Here is a 17,037-nt window from a genome sequence, read left to right on the forward strand (position 1 = left end):
CTCTGGCCGCCGCGGCGACTCGCTGGCGTCAGCGGGCCGCGGAGGTGGAAGATGGCGGCGGCGGCACCCGGGCGTCGGTGAGCAGCGCGGCCGCGGCGAGGACGGCCGATGGCGGCCGGGAGGTGCCTTCGGGGACCCGCGGGCCGCTAGGGCGCGACGGTGGGCGGCATGTCGGAGCACGCGGCGCCCGGGGCTCCGGGGCCTGGGCCCAACGGCGGCGGCGGCGGCCCGGTCCCCGCGCGCGGGCCTCGCACCCCCAACCTCAACCCCAACCCGCTCATCAACGTGCGCGACCGGCTCTTCCACGCGCTCTTCTTCAAGATGGCTGTCACCTATTCGCGGCTCTTCCCGCCCGCCTTCCGCCGGCTCTTCGAGTTCTTCGTGCTGCTCAAGGTGACCGAGGGCCCGACCCCTGACCCTTGACCCCAGCGGCCGGACCCTCCTCCCAGGTGTGCGACCTCTGACCCCGAGCGGGCGCCCCCGCGCCCGTGGCCTGCCCCCCCCCCCGCCGGACCCTCCCCCCTCCCCGCGGAGGCGGGGGCCCGCGGGCGCGGCTCCGACCTGCCGGGGGTCTCCCCGCAGCGCCGCGCCCCTGACCGCGCCGCCCGCGGTCCTCGGCTCTGCCCTGGCCCCGGGCCGGCCGCGCTCCGCGCTCGCCCCTGCGCGGGACACACCCCTGCCGCCTTCCTGCGCTGGCGGCCGCTCCGCGTTTCCGTCTTCGCCTGCTCCTGCCTCGCGGCGCGCCCCTTCCGTGGGGCCTTCCGCGCGCCGCCTGCACGGAGCCTCGGGGTCGTGACCGAGCTGAGGACGGCTCCCCGCGTTCGGTCAGCGTCACCGCGGCTCTGCCGCCCCGGCCAGGGGCCTTGTGCGAAGCCACTTCCCCGGGGAGCAGGGGAGTGTCGTCCCGGACGCCTGGACCGCCCGGGGCCTTCTGGGGAGGGTCTCGCCGCGATGACCGCTGCCTCTCGTCAGAGAGCGCTCTGGGTCCCTACGCTGTGGCCAGCGGGCTGGGCGCTGGCCATTGGGTATCTCAGCGGAGCGCTCCCACGCTGGGGCTGGAGATGCGGAGCTCGCCACTCGTCTGGGGCGGGGCGGGGGGGGCTGGTGCTGGCCTTCGAGGCCCCTGGGGTGCCGGCCAGGCCGCTGGGCAGGAGCCGGAGGCACCTTGGGGTCTGGTGGAAGGAGCCCAGACGTGGCCTGCCACAGCCGACGGGAGGTCCGCTGGTCCCTCGTCTGGAGACCGCGGGAGGCTGCTTCCTCCCCACAGCCCCCCAGAGCATCACGGGCCCCTGTGGAGGGTTCCCAGCGCGGGGTCCCTTCCTGGGGCTCCTGAGTGTGCGACGTGACTCGCTGGGTGGAGGAAGTGCTGCCTCCCCCAGACGACGATCAGGGGCTCAGGCTCTTGGGAGCGGGTCCTGGGCGTTTCCGTTCTGCCTGCTGCTTTCTGAGTGCGGAGCGGGTCCTGTGTCTGGGCCAGCCTGGCGTCCGGATGTCCGCGGCGTAGGTCAGCAGGTGTCCTGCGAGGCGCTCGGGCTCCCGAGCTCTTCTCTGTGGCCCAGGGGTCTGTGGGCTAAACCCTGAGGCCTCGTGAACCTCGTGAACCTCGTGAACCTGCCCGACCCCTGGTGTCCTTCGCTTGGTTCATCTGCACGGTGAGGGCTGACGTTGCCGCAAGTCCAGAAAGCTCCCCTCTCTGCTTGCTGCCTTCCCAGCTCCCGGTGCCCTTGCTGCAGAGATGGGGGGCCCTTCGTGGACTTTCTCACAGCTGTCTCTTCCTGTGGGCGCTGTTGAGCTAAGCGCACAGCCATGAGACAGCCCAGACCCCCCAGTTCCTCCAGTGGGCCAGACTCGGGGGGAACAAGAGGCAGTGGCTGGGGCCCACGTTCCGGCAGCCTTGGCTTCCACCTCTGCTGGTTTTCTTGGCATCAAGGCCAGACCAGGACCTCCCCAGTCCTGGAGCAGCGGGCACTAGGTGCTCCCGCCTGTCCGGTTGGACTCTGAACCTTGGGCAGCCTGACCCTGCAGCCACTGAGCGTTGCCTGCCTGGTGACAGGGGCTCTGATGTTCTGTGCCTTTACCACTCCCTCCCCTCTCTGAAGTATGGAGGTGATCCTTGGGCTCACTGTGATGTGTGATAAATGTGTGGAGTGCCCCAGGATCCCTGCTGTGACACGGGAGTCCCTGAACACATTCTCTGTGCCACGTCCTGCCTGCTTCTCTGACACGGCATTGAGAGGCCAGAGCAGGAGGGAGGGAGAGAGCAGGCTATGGGGTGAAGCAGGCAGGGTCTGTGAGATCAAGCAGACTCAGCCCTCGGTGGAGGCAACCAGAAGTGCATGTGCAAAGGCACTGGGGCTGGCAGGTCAGCAGGAACAGTGGGGCTGGGTGCATGGGGTCACATGGAATGGCAGAGATTGGGGGGCTGTGGATTACAGCAGCCTGTGTGGGCGCTGGGCTATATGTCCTGTCAGCTCGCAGCCCCCGGCCGGGTGGGTGGGTGTCTGGGCTCTGCTGCCCAGTGTGTGAGGCAGGCGGTCCCCCGCGGCACTGGCAGCACGTGCAGGGCTCCTGGTGTCCCCGCCGCTGGACACCCGCTTTCCCCAGAGCAGTGGTGGGAGTCCCATTAGGCCAGCTGGGCCCTTTTCCCAGGGGTGCGGGTCGTGGGTAGTACATGGCGTGTCGCCCAAGACGCAGGATCCAAAGGCCCCATTAGAAGTGCAGCCATCAGACCTTCATGAGGGGTGGGCTCCAGGGGATGGCGGCCCCATTAACGCTCCTGCTTCAGGGCAGCCCGAGGCGGTGACTTCGTGGGGCAGTCCGTGCTGACTCGGGGCAGGTCACTGGGGGCTGAGCAGCAGCCCTCAGCCCACCCAGCCCTGCCAGGAGGATCCCATTTTACAGATGGGGACCTGCCATCCTGGGAGGGGTACAAGGGTGCTGGGTTGGGCTGGTGAGGACAAGGGCAGAGCTGGAGGCTGCTGGGTGAGCTGAGTCTGATCCCCGCCCCCCAAGGCCAGGTGGCATCCCTGCTCCCTTGGGGCCATCCTGGGACTTGGGGCCCCTGCAGAGTAGGGCCGTCGCGGTGCCTGGGCCTCCGCACTGACCTTCTCCCGCACCCCCCACCGCAGGCGCTGTTCGTCCTCTTCGTCCTGGCCTACATCCACATCGTCTTCTCTCGCTCCCCCATCAACTGCCTGGAGCACGTGCGGGACAAGTGGCCGCGGGAGGGCATCCTGCGGGTCGAGGTGCAGCAGAACTCCAGCCGCGCCCCCGTCTTCCTGCAGTTCTGTGACGGCGGCCGCCGCGGCAGCTTTCCCGGCCTGGCCGTAGAGCCGGGCAGCCCGGAGCCTGAGGAGGACGAGGAGGAGGAGCTGGCCGTGGACATGTTTGGGAACACGTCCATCAAGGTGAGCTGGCCGGGTGTGCTGCGCTTGGGGGCACCTGGCAAGCTGCGATTCACCTGGGGGAGGGGGGCCTCCCTGTGCCGGCCTACTCCTGCCTGCTCCTGTGTGGCCTTGGGGGCGGGGTGGCGCTGGGCAGACTTGAGGCCTTGGGCCGTTTCCCAGCCCTTACTGGAAAGGGATCAGCCCATTTCCAGGGGCACCAAGGGCAGAAAGCAGGGAGAAGGAGGCCCTTGGAGGCACTGGGTCGAGAGCTAGAAGCTGGTCCTGGCTGTCCTGGATCGGGGGGACTGGGGAATGCCCTGTGCCTGGAGACGGGCAGTGGCTGCTGGAGCGAGCAAGGCTCCGGGGGGTGTGGGCGAGGCCATGGCCCCGAGAGGAGGACCTGCTGAAGCAGTTAGGGACTAGGGTCCTGTGGCTGGTGAGGACCCAGTCAGGCATTCCCTGCTTCAGGATGCTCACCCTTCCTTCCAGATGGCCCCTAGGGGAGCGTGGTGTTGGGCTGGGGGCCTGTAGGAGCTTACAGGTCAGAGACCTTCCAGCCCTGGAGGTGGGGGTGTCCCAGCGGAGGCTAGAGGTCACAGCAGCCGGGGCGGAGTGTGTGTCCTTGGTCAGCAGATGAGCTGGGACCGTGGGCCAGGCCGCTGCTGATGCCCTTCCTCTCGGCCACCCGCAGTTCGAGCTGGACATTGAGCCCAAGGTGTTGAAGCCACCGGGCAGTGCTGAGGCCCCGAATGACAGCCAGGAGCTCCCCTTCCCAGAGACACCCACAAAAGGTACACCGCAGGCCCCCGGTTGGCCCAGTGGGGAGCGGGTGACTAGACTTTGGGGTTGTGAGTTCGAGCCCCGTGCTGAGTGTTGAGATTTCTTTCCTTCTTTCTCTCTTTTTTTTTTCCGAGATTTTTATTTATCAGTCTGAGGGAGCGAGTGAGAACAAGCACACACACAAGCAGGAGGAGGGCCAGAGGGAGCGCGACAAGCAGATCCCCCGCCAAGCGCGGGGCTTGATTCCAGGACGCCAAGATCATGACCTGAGTCAAAGGCAGATGCTTAACTGATTAAGCCACCTGGGTGCCCCGGGCAGAGATTTCTTGGAAAATAAAATCTTAAAAAAAAATTAAAAATAGGTGGCTCAGGCATTAAGCGTCTGCCTTTGGCTCAGGTCGTGATCCCGGGGTCCTGGGAGTGAGCCCCACGTCGGGTCCTGCTCGTGTTCCCTTGCTCACTGTCTCTTTCTGTTGAGTAAATAAAATCGTGAAAAAAAAAAAAAAGAAAGAAAGAAGTACCCATATCTTGGGCTGATCAGGCGTGCGCAGCGTATCACTTCAAGGGGTCGTGCCCTGGGGCCATCCTCCGTGCAGAGGGCCCACGGGCCGAGTGGCCGCCCTGCATCACTTTGCCCACCTGTTAGCAGCCTGCAGGGTGGGGCGGATGCCGTGGAGCCCCAGTAACTGGTTTCCTTCTCAGGGACTCTCTGGGTGGGGGTCATGGGGCCCTGACCCACCCCCTCGCTCCCCGGAGCCCGCCGAGAGTGGTCGCCCAGCCCCTCAGGGGAGATGGCTGGACCACGGCTCATGGGCCTTGTCCCCACAGTGTGGCCGCAGGACGAGTATGTCGTGGAGTACTCGCTGGAGTACGGCTTCCTGCGGCTGTCCCAGGCCACGCGGCAGCGGCTCAGCATCCCCGTCATGGTGGTCACTCTGGGTCAGTGTCCCCTGGGGTGAGGCAGGGGGTTCTCGGGGGCTCCCAGAAGCACTTGGGTCCGGGCGCCGGGTCCACTTTCCGGCCGCAAGAAGCTTCCTCTGCGGCATCTCGGGTGTCCGGGTCACGGCGTCACTAGGGTGGGGGTCCTGCTGCTCACGCTGTCGTGTGCCCGCCCGCAGACCCCTCCCGGGACCAGTGCTTCGGGGACCGCTTCAGCCGCCTGCTGCTGGCCGAGTTCCTGGGCTACGACGACATCCTTATGTCCAGCGTCAAGGGCCTAGCCGAGAACGAGGAGAACAAGGGTTCGATGGGCCGGGCACGGGGTGGGGTGGGGTGCAGCGCGGCAGCTGGGCGGGCGCTCACGGCCGCCCCCCTACCTCTGGGCAGGCTTCCTGCGCAATGTGGTGTCCGGGGAGCACTACCGGTTCGTGAGCATGTGGATGGCCCGCACGTCCTACCTGGCCGCCTTCGTCATCATGGTCATCTTCGTGAGTGCGGGGGGCTGGGGCCGGGCGGGCGTGCGGGGGAGGTGCTCCCTGAGACATCCGGCGACATCCGGCCGCCCTTGCTCGCAGACCCTCAGCGTGTCCATGCTGCTCAGATACTCCCACCACCAGATTTTTGTCTTCATTGGTGAGTCTCCCTGCCCGCCGGTGTGTGGGAGGGCTGGGCTCCGCCCCCGGCCCCCAAGGCCCCCTGCCCACCTCGCCCAACCACCGGGCACCTCACCTGGTCTGCCCGCCCGCCGCTTTTTGCCCGCAGTGGATCTGCTGCAGATGCTGGAGATGAACATGGCCATTGCCTTCCCCGCCGCGCCCCTGCTCACGGTCATCCTGGCCCTCGTAGGTGAGGACCTCTTCCCCCTGTCCCTCCTGGCCCCGGCCCGCCGCCCCCCCGCCCGCCCGCCCAACCGCCAGCCTCCCCACAGGGATGGAGGCCATCATGTCTGAGTTTTTCAACGACACCACCACGGCCTTCTACATCATCCTCATCGTCTGGCTGGCCGACCAGTACGACGCCATCTGCTGCCACACAAACACCAGCAAGAGGCACTGGCTGCGGTGAGCACCCAGTCCTGGGGGGCGGGGCGGCGGGCAGCGGGCGGCGGCTCATTGTGCCCCCCGCAGGTTCTTCTACCTGTACCATTTCGCCTTCTACGCCTACCACTACCGCTTCAACGGCCAGTACAGCAGCCTGGCCCTGGTCACTTCCTGGCTCTTCATCCAGGTGAGGAGCTTGCCCCGCTCTCCATGGGGGCATCTGGCCTATACTGGGTCCACGGGGGCCGGGCTTCCGGCTCCGGCTGCCGGCCTGACCCAGAGCCCCCCCCCCCCCCCGCCCCGCCCCCAGCATTCCATGATCTACTTCTTCCACCACTACGAGCTGCCTGCCATCCTGCAGCAGATCCGAATCCAAGAGATGCTTCTGCAGACCCCACCGCTGGGCGCCGGAGCCCCCACGGCGCTCCCCGATGACCTGAACAACAACGGGGGCACCCCGGCCGCCACCCCCGACCCTGCTGGCCAACCGCCCGCCCTGGGCCCTAGCATGCCGGCCAGTAGTGGGGGCCCCGGTCCTGTGGCTGAGGCGCCCAGCTCTCTGGTGGCTGCAGCAGCTTCGGTGGCCGCGGCAGCCAGCGGGGACCTGGGCTGGATGGCAGAGACGGCCGCCATGATCACAGACGCCTCCTTCCTGTCTGGCCTCAGTGCCTCCCTCCTGGAGCGGCGGCCCACTGGTCCGCTGAGCCCTGGTGGGGGCCTCCCCCGAGTCCCCCAGGACAGTGCCCCTTCCAGCGACTCCCTGGCACGTGACACAGCGCCCCCAGCTGCCGGGGTGAGTGGGCCCACCCCCACCCCCACAGCCCCAGTGGACCCATCCCCAGAGGTCGGTTCCTGAGCCTTGGGCAACTGACCGCCCCCTCCCTGGCCATGTAGGCCCACTGGGTACCACCTGGCTGGCGCCCTCGTATCAGGGAGGCTGTCCCGGGGGGTTCTTGGGGTGGCCCAGCCTGCCTTGGCTGGTGTCAGGGTCATCGGGTTTGCCCAGAGGGGGGCTTCTCTTCCCTAGTGTGGGGCCTGCTGGAGGCCTGTCCCTGCTGCTAGTGGTGGGCCCCTCAGCCTGTGAATCGCGGCAGGCCAAAGTGGGGGGGGGGCTCCATGGAAGGTTCCTGAAAGGGCTGGTGAACCCTGTGAAGTGAGCTGTCCCTCAGAAGTAGAGCTGGGCAGGTCTCCAACAAGGTGAACGCCGGCGGGGGCCACCCTCGCGGTCCCGGTCCGCTCCGCTGGTGCTCCTCATGCTCAGTGCCTTTTCCACGGCCCCTGACCCCAGGTGTGTGTGCCAGGGCTGGGGTCCCGGGAGGGCAGAGCTCGCGCCTCGGGCTCGGGGATGCCGCGCACAGAAGCCAACATGGAGGGCGGTGGCCGGGCGCGGGGCTCCAGCCCTGCTGGGGTGGGAGTGGGACAGGGCTGGTGGCCAGACGAAATCACTCGGTGAGGAATGCAGAGAGCGCTCATTCCATTCTATTTAATGCAGTGTACAAAATTGTGTTTGTATATAGAATAAACTGTTCACAGCGGCCGGAGCGTCTGTGCGCGGGCGGGGAGGTGCCGCGGGCTTGGGGCGGGGCTTGCGCAGGCTCTGGGGTGGGGGCCGCTCGGGCGGGGCCGGGGGAGGGGGCGCCTGCGCCGGGCAGGGGGTGCGTTCCCCGTGTCGTCTAGCGCCTTCAGGTGCTTCGGAGCAGGCGCAGAGGCCGGTCCCCGTCCCCCAGCTGGGCCAGCAGCTCGCCTCGCCGCGCCAGAGCCTGGCGGAGCCGCTCCCGCGCGCTCTCAATGCGCTGCTCCAGCTCCTGCAGCTCGCCGGGACCGGGAGGGCCCGAGGGCAGCACAGCTGGTAGGCGGCCGTTGGAACACAGCCAGACCGGGCCCTCTGGCCGCCCCGCCGCCTCCGAGTCAGGCGCCGCGGCGGCTTCTGCGGGCTCCAGCAGGAAGCGCACGCGACGCTCCCTCGCCACTGCCCGGCGCACCCGGGTCCAGCTCGCCGCGCCCGCAGACGCTGCCGGTGCGTCCTGCTGCTGGTCCTCCAGAGCCCTGGGGACGTGCGATGTTAGGGGCTGGGTCCGTAACCCCCGGCGCGCACGCCCACTTTGCTCCTGGGGTCAGGGTCTCGGGGCAACGGAGCGGCCCTGTCCCGCGCGGGAGGGCTGGGGTCGCAGAGGTCGCAGCGGTTGGGAGGGGACGGGGCCCTTTACCTGGGGCCTGGCTCTTCGGCTCCTGGCGGCTCTGTGTTGAGGGCGCGGTGGATTCTCTGCAAGCCCAGAGGCTCTGTCGGGGTCAGGGGATGCTGCCCGCCCCACCCCACCCCCACCCTCCACCCCCGGCTCGCGCCTCCGGTCGCTCACCTGGCTCGTGTGCAGCCAGTACTGCAGCTTCTTGCCCCTGCGGATGCGCGGGAGCACCAGGTGGTAGAAGACGTGCTCGCCCAGGCAGCTGAGCAGAGCGCTGCCCAGCCCCAGGCAGAGCAGCACGAAGAGTCCCGAGAAGTGGTCGATGCCCACCTGCAGCGTCTGGGGGGGACACGTGGGCGGAAGCCCTTCACGGGCCGGCCCGGACCCGCGCGGAGCCCTGGCGGGGGGCGGGACCCAGGCCCGCCGCGAGAGGAGCCTGGGGCTGCGGAGCCGGATTGGGAGGCTGGCCTTGCGCGTCGGGGAGGGGGTGGGCGGGCGGCCAGGTGGCCGGGGGAGCGCTGGAGCTGGGCTTTCGTAGAAGCCGCTGTGCACGATTCTGGGCAGCGAGCTTGACCACCTCACTTGAGGCCCATGCAGGCCCAGGGCCCCCCGCCCCGTGCCTAGCCCCGGTCCCCGGCCCTCCCCACCTCTGTACCGGCGAGGACGCGCTTCCCACAAGGAACCATCCGGTACCACTTGTCGTGCAGCAAGTCGATGAAGCCGGAGGACTTGTAGCGGCTGATGAACTCGGACAGGTTGGAGGTGAGCGGCGAGTTCTGAGGGAGTCCGATGCCGTAGCCTGGGGGAGGCCAGGGGTTGGGTTGGGGCCAAGCTGGACACAGCCCCAGAGGAGCCGCCCCAGGGCCACCGGTCCTGGAGGCCCCTCACCCTCCATGGCGAAAGGCTTGCCCACGGTCAGCAGTTTACAGTCGGCGTCGATGGAGACCTCGTAGTCCAGGAGCGACTTGTCCATGATGAAGGCGTTGAGCTTGGGGGGGTCGCTCCTGCGGGGGGGTCGCGCAGTGGGGGAGAGGCCGCGCCTCGCCTTAGGTGCCCCACCCCGCCCCCGCATCCTGCCCGTCGGCCCCGCCCCCCGCATCCTGCCCGTCGGCCCCGCCCCCTACGTCCTGCCGGCGGCCCCGCCCCGCCCACCAGGGCGGCGGCCCCCCGCGTCCTGCCGTCGGCCCCGCCCCGCCCCAGGTGCCCCGCCCACCCAGACGCCCGGCCCCGCCCCCGCGTCCTGCCCGGCCGCCGCGCCCCGCCCGCCGCTGGGCCTCACGTGAGCATGGCGACGCCGTGCGGCGTGGTGGGCGCGCTGTGGCGCCGCATGTGCGCGTGCAGGTCGGGGAAGCTCTTCTTGATGTAGGCCTCGGCGCTGCTCTCCCACACGGTGCCCACGCGGAAGCCCTGGGACGGGTGGTGCAGCTGCGGGGTGGGGCAGCGCGTCGGCCCCGGCGCTCGCCCGGCCGGCCGCTCCGTGCACCCCCCTCCCCCGGCTCTCCCCCAGCTTCTCCCGCTGCCGCCCGACTGGGGCGCGACCTCCTGGGGGCTTCTCTGGGCTCCGCGGGGTCCGGCAGCAGCCCTGCCCCACCCACTCGACGCCAGGAGCTCCCCAGTCTTGGGGTCACCCGACGGGGCCCACTGTCCCCCGGGGGCAGGGTCGCTGGGTGAGAGCCGCTGTTCTAAACGCCCACGTGTCCATCTCCTCGCAGACCTGGCCCTGAACCCCAGATCTCCTCCCCTTCCCACCACGGCTCTCCTGGGCTCTCACGGGACTCTGTCCCCAGCGGACCCCTACACCTGGCCTCCTGGGTCTTCCTGCCCCAGTCAAGTTGACCCTGTACTCCCTGTTCTCTCCCGAGCGTCCCGGAACCCGCCCACCGCTCAGCCCCCCAGCCCTCCGGGGACAGTCCTCTTTACCCTGTCCTCCCCGCGCAGTCCTGCAAACTCCTAACGGGTGAGTGAGCGGGTACACTGACCCAGGCCTCCGGATGTGGCTACAGCACCCCAAAAATGCCAGACCTGAATGGCAGCCTCTGGATCAATGCCGTCTAGAACGTTCTGGACTTGCGCTGTTCTCAAGTGGCCACCGAGCACTTGCAGCCGGTTAATTTGTGAAGGTGGTGAGTGGCCAGCCCACCAGACACCATTGGGTCTAGGTTTCATGACCCCTTTACAAAGGATGTGGGGCCTGGGGTGCCGCAGAGCAGGCCAAGCACCCCAGGACACAGCCTGGTCCCAACTGTGGGAGCCGCTGCTGGACAAAAAATTTCTGCAGCACCAATTTCTGGGGCACAGTAACTGGGGAGGAAATCGACCTGCAGTGGAGCGTGTTTAGGACCCAGATTCGAACAAAGCGTGGGCAGCAGGAGGGAGAGCACTGGGAAGAGGGGACCCTGATGTGCGAGACCTTCCAGAATAATCATGGTGAAACGACAAAGAATCCGGAGGCTGGGGCTGTCCTGGGGGGGAACCTGGCTGGGAGTTGATTTTGGAGCTGGAGGATGGGCTCATTCGTGGCACTTATTGCTCCCTACTCAACCATGTTTCAAATGGGGCGCCTGCGTGGCTCAGTGGCTTGAAGCCTCTACCTTCAGCTCAGGTCACGATCTCAGGGTCCTGGGATTGAGCCCTGCATCGGGCTCTCTGCTCAGCAGGGAGCCTGCTTTCCTTCCTCTCTCTCTGCCTGCCTCTCTGCCTGCTTGTGATCTCTGTCAAATAAATTAAAAAAAAAAAAAAAGAATACTTCAAATGTTTCATTAAAAGAAATACCTAGACTGGGGCCCACCTGGGCTCAGCTCATAGCCCTCCAGGGCCGTGAAGGAGGGAATGGGGGAAGTTCTGTCCCAGAAGGAACTGCTCTGGACTCCCTGCAGGGTGTACCCTGTGCCTCCTCCCACTCTGCTCCTGCCCCAGGGCCTTTGCACCTGCTGTGCTTTCTCTCCCAACATTCCTCCCTGATATCTACAGAAAAGTCCCTTCAATGTCACTGCCTCCCAGAGGATTCCCTCATCCCATTTGAGAAGATGTGCCTCCCAGTACTTCCTGTGTCCCCACTCTGCCTTATTTTCTGCCTGACACTGGATAGCCACCTCACACACCACCCAGCTGGCTTGTTTTGCTTCTTGACACCTCCCCTGCAGTGTGCAGCCTTCGCCTGTTTTGTCCCCGCTGGGCCCCCACTGCCGGCACACAGCAAACGCTCTAGGAACGTTTTCCGCAGCAGGCAGCTGCACGTGTCTGCGTCTCGGGATGGGAGCTGGGGGAGCGGGCGACCCCCCAGCTTGGACCTCCGGGGCCCATAATCGCCCACCTTGGGGTCATGGATCCCCGACAGCTCCAGGAAGGTCTTGTCCCCGACCATGACGGCGGCCAGGTTGGCCGTGTAGCTGGACAGCACAAGCAGGCAGAAGATGGCCCACAGGTTCATGAGCAGACGTCCCGTGGGGCACTTGGGCGTCTTGCTGGACACGGTGCGTCCGAAGAGGATGGCATAGCAGAGGTTGAGGGCCGAGGAGTAGGAGAACACGGTGGCCCGGTTCCGGCCACGGGGCGTGAGGCCGTAGGGGCTGCGCCACTCGTACAGCGTGAGGAAGAGCGCCGTGAGGTGCAGGGCGGCAAAGACACCCAGCCACATGGACCAGTGCAGCGGCCACATGAAGGCGCCGATGGGCGAGGCCGTGTCGCGGGCCCGCACCATGATACCCAGGCTGGTGGAGAAGAAGGGGCTGCTGAAGTCCAGCACCTGGGAGCGGGCCGAGTTGATGCTGAAGCTGGTGACGGCCATGTGCGCCCTGCCGGCCAGCAGGTCCCCCACCAGGCCGGTCCAGCGGCCGTCCCGCAGGGCGCCGTACTTGCCGTCCCCCACGATGTACAGCTCGAAGTCGAAGGGCGTGTCGTCCGCCAGGCGCTCCAGGAGGTCGATGCAGTAGCCGAAGCAGCACCTGCGCAGGGCGCGGGGCACCGAGCCGTTGGCCAGCGCGGCGAACAGCGCGTCCAGGGTGGCCGAGTCGTTGGTGCCGGGGGCCAGGCACAGCTGCCCCGCGGGGCACTGCCCGTCCTCGTCCGGCTCCCGGGCAAACACGAAGGGATGCTCCACCAGCGTCACCACGCGCAGCTTGGGCCGGGCTCGGGCTCCCGGCGAGGGCGGGGGCTGTGCGGCAGCGCCGCCCGGCCCGGACTCCAGCCGCCCAGCCCGCCAGCTGCCCACGGTGGCCCAGGCCGGGGCACCCCGCGGGTCCTGGCGCAGGCTCCACACTCGGAAGTACCGGGAGATGTGTACCTGGGAAGAGCGGCTCACCCACACGGGTCCCGTGCGGCCCCGGAAGGACGTGTTGGCCAGGAACCTGGGGGGTGGGGGGCAGCGGGGGGCCAGGGTCAGGCAGCCTGGGCTGGAGAGGGCTGGGGTGGTGGTCAGGAGCCCTCCAGCCGAGCTCAACCCCCACGGGGGTCACTTCTCTGAGCACACGGCGGGGACCACGGAGGATGCTGCTGTGTCCCCCCCCACCAGGCCCCCTGACCACGACGTGGGCACCCACGTCGTGAACTAGTGACAATGTCTCTGGCCCAAAGCCGACGATCGCCCACTTGAGACGCCTGGGTGAAGCCACCTGGTGCTGGGACGCTGTCCACCCTGCAGGGCTCCCGAGGGATCAGGCAGGAACGCATCCCTGCCAGCCTCACCCCTCCCCTGCCCCTGCCCTTCACGTTTCTCTCCCAGGACCCTGAGCCCCTCGCCCGACCCCTTCCTCCGGCTCTGCGTCTGCCTGCGCCATAAACCGCCTCCTGGGGAGGGGCCGGCCCCGGCATACAGCAAGTATCCCATGCAGATGCTCCCACGGTGCCCAGACGGAGGCGAGTGGATGTGGGGCCCGGAAACCCCCCCCCCACCGCACACACACGACGGGGGCCTCACTCACCGCGCCAAGAGGCGGCCGGAGGACGCGGGCCCGGCCAGCTGCCGGTCGTTGCAGCTGACCGTGGTGGGCAGGAGGGCGCGCTCCGGCTCCACCCGCGCGGCATGACCCAGGGCTCGCACCACCAGCTCCACAGCGTCCTGAACAGCGGCCTCCAGCGGCGGCCGGGCCACCTCGCCCAGGGCCAGCAGCCCCAGAGGCAGGCCCTCGGAGGGCAGGACCTCGGCCGACAGTGGCGTGCCCAGCAGCCAGTGGGGAGGGCCGGGGGGTACGGCCTGCAACACTTGCCACGCACGGGCGGGGCTGCAACCCAGGAGCACAGCCGCGGGGGCGGGAGCCGAGCCCCCTGCTGGAGCCCCCAGGGGGGCCAGGCGTGCCTGCAGCCCCTTGGCGCCTGTGTCTGGCCGACTCAAGTCCAGCACCAGCTTTGGGGCCCTGCCGGCTCGGGCTGTCCAGAGGGCCACCAGGCCAGCAGGGTCCCGCACGCGGCAGAGCACCAGGCTGGCCTCCTCCCAGGCGTGCGCCCGCAGCAGAGCCACCACCACGTCCAGCAGCGTCTCCAGGGGGCTGGCCCAGTCCAGCTGTAGGTGGAACGGGTTCTGGCAAGGGGGTGTGTCACAGTTAGGGCTGGCGACCTGGGACCCACCATACCCTTCCCACACCCATCAGCACGTGTTCAGTAAAGAGACGTCCCCTTCAGAACTGGACAGCATGCGTGCCCCTCCAGCCCACCCCTGCTCTAAACCTTCTTTATTTCCCCACTGCCATCCACATGAAGCCCAGCCTCCTTGGCTTGACACTCAGGGCCTGCTCTCTCGCTCTGGCCACCCTGGTAATGCCCCACCTTGACGCTTTTTGCATTTCACAGCTAGAATCCCTTTCTCCCTCTATGCCAGCCAACTCCTATACATCCTTCAAAACCCAGCTCCATCGCCCCCCTCTCTTCAGACTTCCCTGGCAAGCCGGGGGTTTGAGGGCCTCTCTGTGCCCAGTGGCACCCAGAAAGTTCTCCTGGATTTGCTTCTAGCCTGCGAAGGACGAGATAGCTTGCCAGACCTCTAAGGTTTTACAAAGGTGGGGGCTGGGGTGCTGTTTAATCCTTCCGGAAAGACGGAGTTACAACGGCAGAGCCTCAGTTCCTGGAGGCGGCAGCAGAGGGCGCCACAGGCCCGGGTTTGGGTTCTGCATCTTCCCTGCAAGGGTCGGGTGGGGGGGCAGGGGGCTGGCCTCGACACTGGGACAGCTGCGTTTGTGAGACCCCAGGCCTCCTCTAGGGACCCCATCCCCCCTCCCCGAAGCGAGGGAAGCCCTGGAGGGGGCGGCTTCAAGGTGGGCTTGAAGGGAGGCCCCTACTCTTCCCCATATCCCTACCCTGGACCCCTCCTTGCTGTCCAGGGAAGGGGGTCTTTCCCGGGGACACCCAGAGCCCTGTCAGTCACCCTTTTCTCCTCCTTATCCCATCTTCTCCTCATTCAGGCCCCAATCCAGGCCCAGGGCTGGAACCCCCCCATCTCCGGGGGATGGAGAGGTTTGAGTGACAGCCCACCCGGAGGAGGCTGGGAACACCCTCCAGCAGCCGATGGAACTGCACCCCCCAACCCCCGCCCCGGAGATGGAGCCTGGAGACCTGCTTCCCGTCCAGCCCTCGGCGGGGTGGGGGGGCGGGAACGGGGAGAAGCCCTCCGGCGGGCAAGGGACCCTGCTCCGCATGGCGAGGGCTCCTCCGACCGTTAGCAGACGGTGGCCAGCCAGACTCCGTCACCGAGGCCCAGGAAACGGGTCTGCACGGGAGTTGCGTGCCCCGGAGGGACCCTCGTGCGGGTTTCGTCATCCCGGGTCCAGAAGCATCTCACGGTCCCGTCGCTGGTTCAGGTTCCCTCGCTCGGGGGGCATCCGGGGCCCAGGGGTCCAAATGGGTCCTGCGAGCCGCCCCGGGGACTCCCTCTGGGCTCCTGGGCATCCCGGGGGCGGGGGATGGGGGCCTCCTGTCTCCGCCGTCCGGAATCCGGTCCCGTGCGCCCCGGCGGCTCTGGCGTCGGACCCCCGGTCCCCACGCCCCAGGGGCGTCCCGGCGCTCCCCTCCTCCGGATCCCTGCGTCCCCGCGTACCGGGACCCCGAGGGGCGCGCGCGCCTCCCGCCGCAGCACGCTGAGCACGGGGGTCTCCGTGGCCGCCGCCAGGAAGTGCAGCTGCAGCAGCTCGGGCCGCGCCTCCGGGAAGGCCAGCACGGCCGCCACGCCCGGGGCCGCCAGCGCCTGGCACAGGCCGCGGGCCAGCGAGGCGGGGTCGCGGGCAGGGGGCGCGGCGGCCGCCAGCTCCAGGCTCAGGTTGTGCGGCAGCCGCGACGCCAGGGCGGCCCGGGCCAGGGCGGCGAGGACGCGGGCGCGGGCGGCGGGTGCGCGGGGCAGGAGGGCGCCCAGGCGCACCGAGCCCCCCAGGCGCGCCAGGACGCCGCACGGCTGCGGGTGGCCCCCGGCGGGCCCCGGCCCCAGCGCCAGCGCCAGGCAGAGCCACAGCGTCCGCACAAACTCCATCCCAAAGTTGCCGGCGCCGCGGCGGGGCGGCACCGCGGGTGCGGGTGCGGGCGCGCGGGAGGCGGGATCTCTGCGTGGCCCCGCAGCTCTCCGGCCCGCCCCGCGGGGCTGGCGCCTCCCTCCCGGTGCGCCAGGGCGACCTGCGCCCTCGCCCCTCCCGGCCCCTCCCGGCCCCTCCCGATGTCAGCCACGCACTAGGCAGGAGCGGGACCCACTGCCCAGGGCAGGAAACTGAGGCTCACACGGCCACGCCGCGCGGGGGTGGGGGTGGGCTGTGGCACCAGGCCACGGCTCTTCCCAGCTCCCTGCCAGGGGAGTTAGCTCCCCATTGCACAGACGAGAAAACCGATGCTGAGCACCAGGAAGAGATTTTGTGTCAAATTCAGTCCTCACGCTCATCCCTGTTCCATCCCAGGACGCCCCACGCCCCCTCCAGCCTGAGAACATGGCCCATGGCTGTCAGGGAAACTGCGGCCCAGGAGGGGCACGCCGGCCTTCGTGGTCACACAGCAGTGCCGCCCGTCTCCACGGCTGCCTAGACCAACCCACTTGAGTGCGCTCTGACATCGTGTGCACCCTGGGGAAACTGAGGTAGATCACGTCTGATGGGAACATGCAGGGTAGATCTCCTGCCTCCAGCTGCGGGCAGGGAACTCGGAACAGAGATTTCAGGACCCGGTGCCAAAGGCCCCTGCTCTGAAAAGCGCTTCCCGCTTGTCCCCAGGACTTCCTCTCTACCCCACCTGCCTACAATCAGCACATGCCCCGTCAAATTTCTGTAGCTTCTTCTGCTTTCTTTCCTAGTGGCCAACTTCCCCGCTCAACTGTGGGAAGGCAAGGGTGGGTCTGGCTTCCCTCATCCAGTCTGCCCCAGAGGGACGAAGCGGAGAAAACCAAGAGGGTCCTGTGATCCCTCCAGGCCCAGGGCAGCCGCTCTGGCACAGAACCTTCCAGGGCTGATTACTCAGACACACACAGCCGTCTCCTTTCGGAGCCAGCACTGGAGAGGCCGGAATAAAACTCCACCGGATGAATAAAAATGCCGACCGACTGCCAGCCAACAGTAGGGATCCCAGTCTGAGGTGAGTCAGGGATGCTGCGTTGGCTGGGTTCTGCCTGCCGAGGCCATAAAGTCCAGCCACCTGGCCAGGCCTCGCAGGACGGGGAGGGTCCCCGATTGCCGCCCCCACCCCCCGAGGCCAGTGTCCTGCCAGGGGCCCCTCACACCGGGAGACTGATCGCGTGCCCTGGTCCTGGCC

General features: G+C 67.9%; 2 protein-coding genes across 2 annotated transcripts; one reads left to right on the forward strand and one right to left on the reverse strand.

Annotated features, from left to right (window-relative positions):
• Nucleotides 1-66: 66 nt before the first annotated feature.
• On the forward strand, nt 67-7,682 carry TMEM259 (transmembrane protein 259). The gene is made up of 11 exons (XM_044254708.1): nt 67-393; nt 3,129-3,407; nt 4,078-4,177; nt 4,995-5,105; nt 5,285-5,407; nt 5,493-5,593; nt 5,681-5,738; nt 5,868-5,951; nt 6,034-6,166; nt 6,233-6,332; nt 6,456-7,682. Exons 1-11 carry the CDS (start codon nt 169-171, stop codon nt 6,999-7,001), a joined length of 1,860 nt encoding a protein of 619 aa, XP_044110643.1. The 5' UTR covers nt 67-168; the 3' UTR covers nt 7,002-7,682.
• Nucleotides 7,683-7,814: 132 nt separating this feature from the next.
• GRIN3B (glutamate ionotropic receptor NMDA type subunit 3B) lies at nt 7,815-15,778 on the reverse strand. The gene is made up of 9 exons (XM_044254703.1): nt 15,353-15,778; nt 13,248-13,843; nt 11,642-12,674; nt 9,608-9,753; nt 9,217-9,332; nt 8,976-9,127; nt 8,503-8,667; nt 8,353-8,408; nt 7,815-8,191 (listed from the first exon to the last, which is right to left on the reverse strand). Exons 1-9 carry the CDS (start codon nt 15,776-15,778, stop codon nt 7,828-7,830), a joined length of 3,054 nt encoding a protein of 1,017 aa, XP_044110638.1. The 3' UTR covers nt 7,815-7,827.
• Between the last annotated feature and the right edge of the window lie 1,259 nt (nt 15,779-17,037).

The sequence above is a fragment of the Neovison vison genome, chromosome 6, assembly GCF_020171115.1.
Source record: "Neovison vison isolate M4711 chromosome 6, ASM_NN_V1, whole genome shotgun sequence".
NCBI lineage: Eukaryota > Metazoa > Chordata > Mammalia > Carnivora > Mustelidae > Neogale > Neogale vison.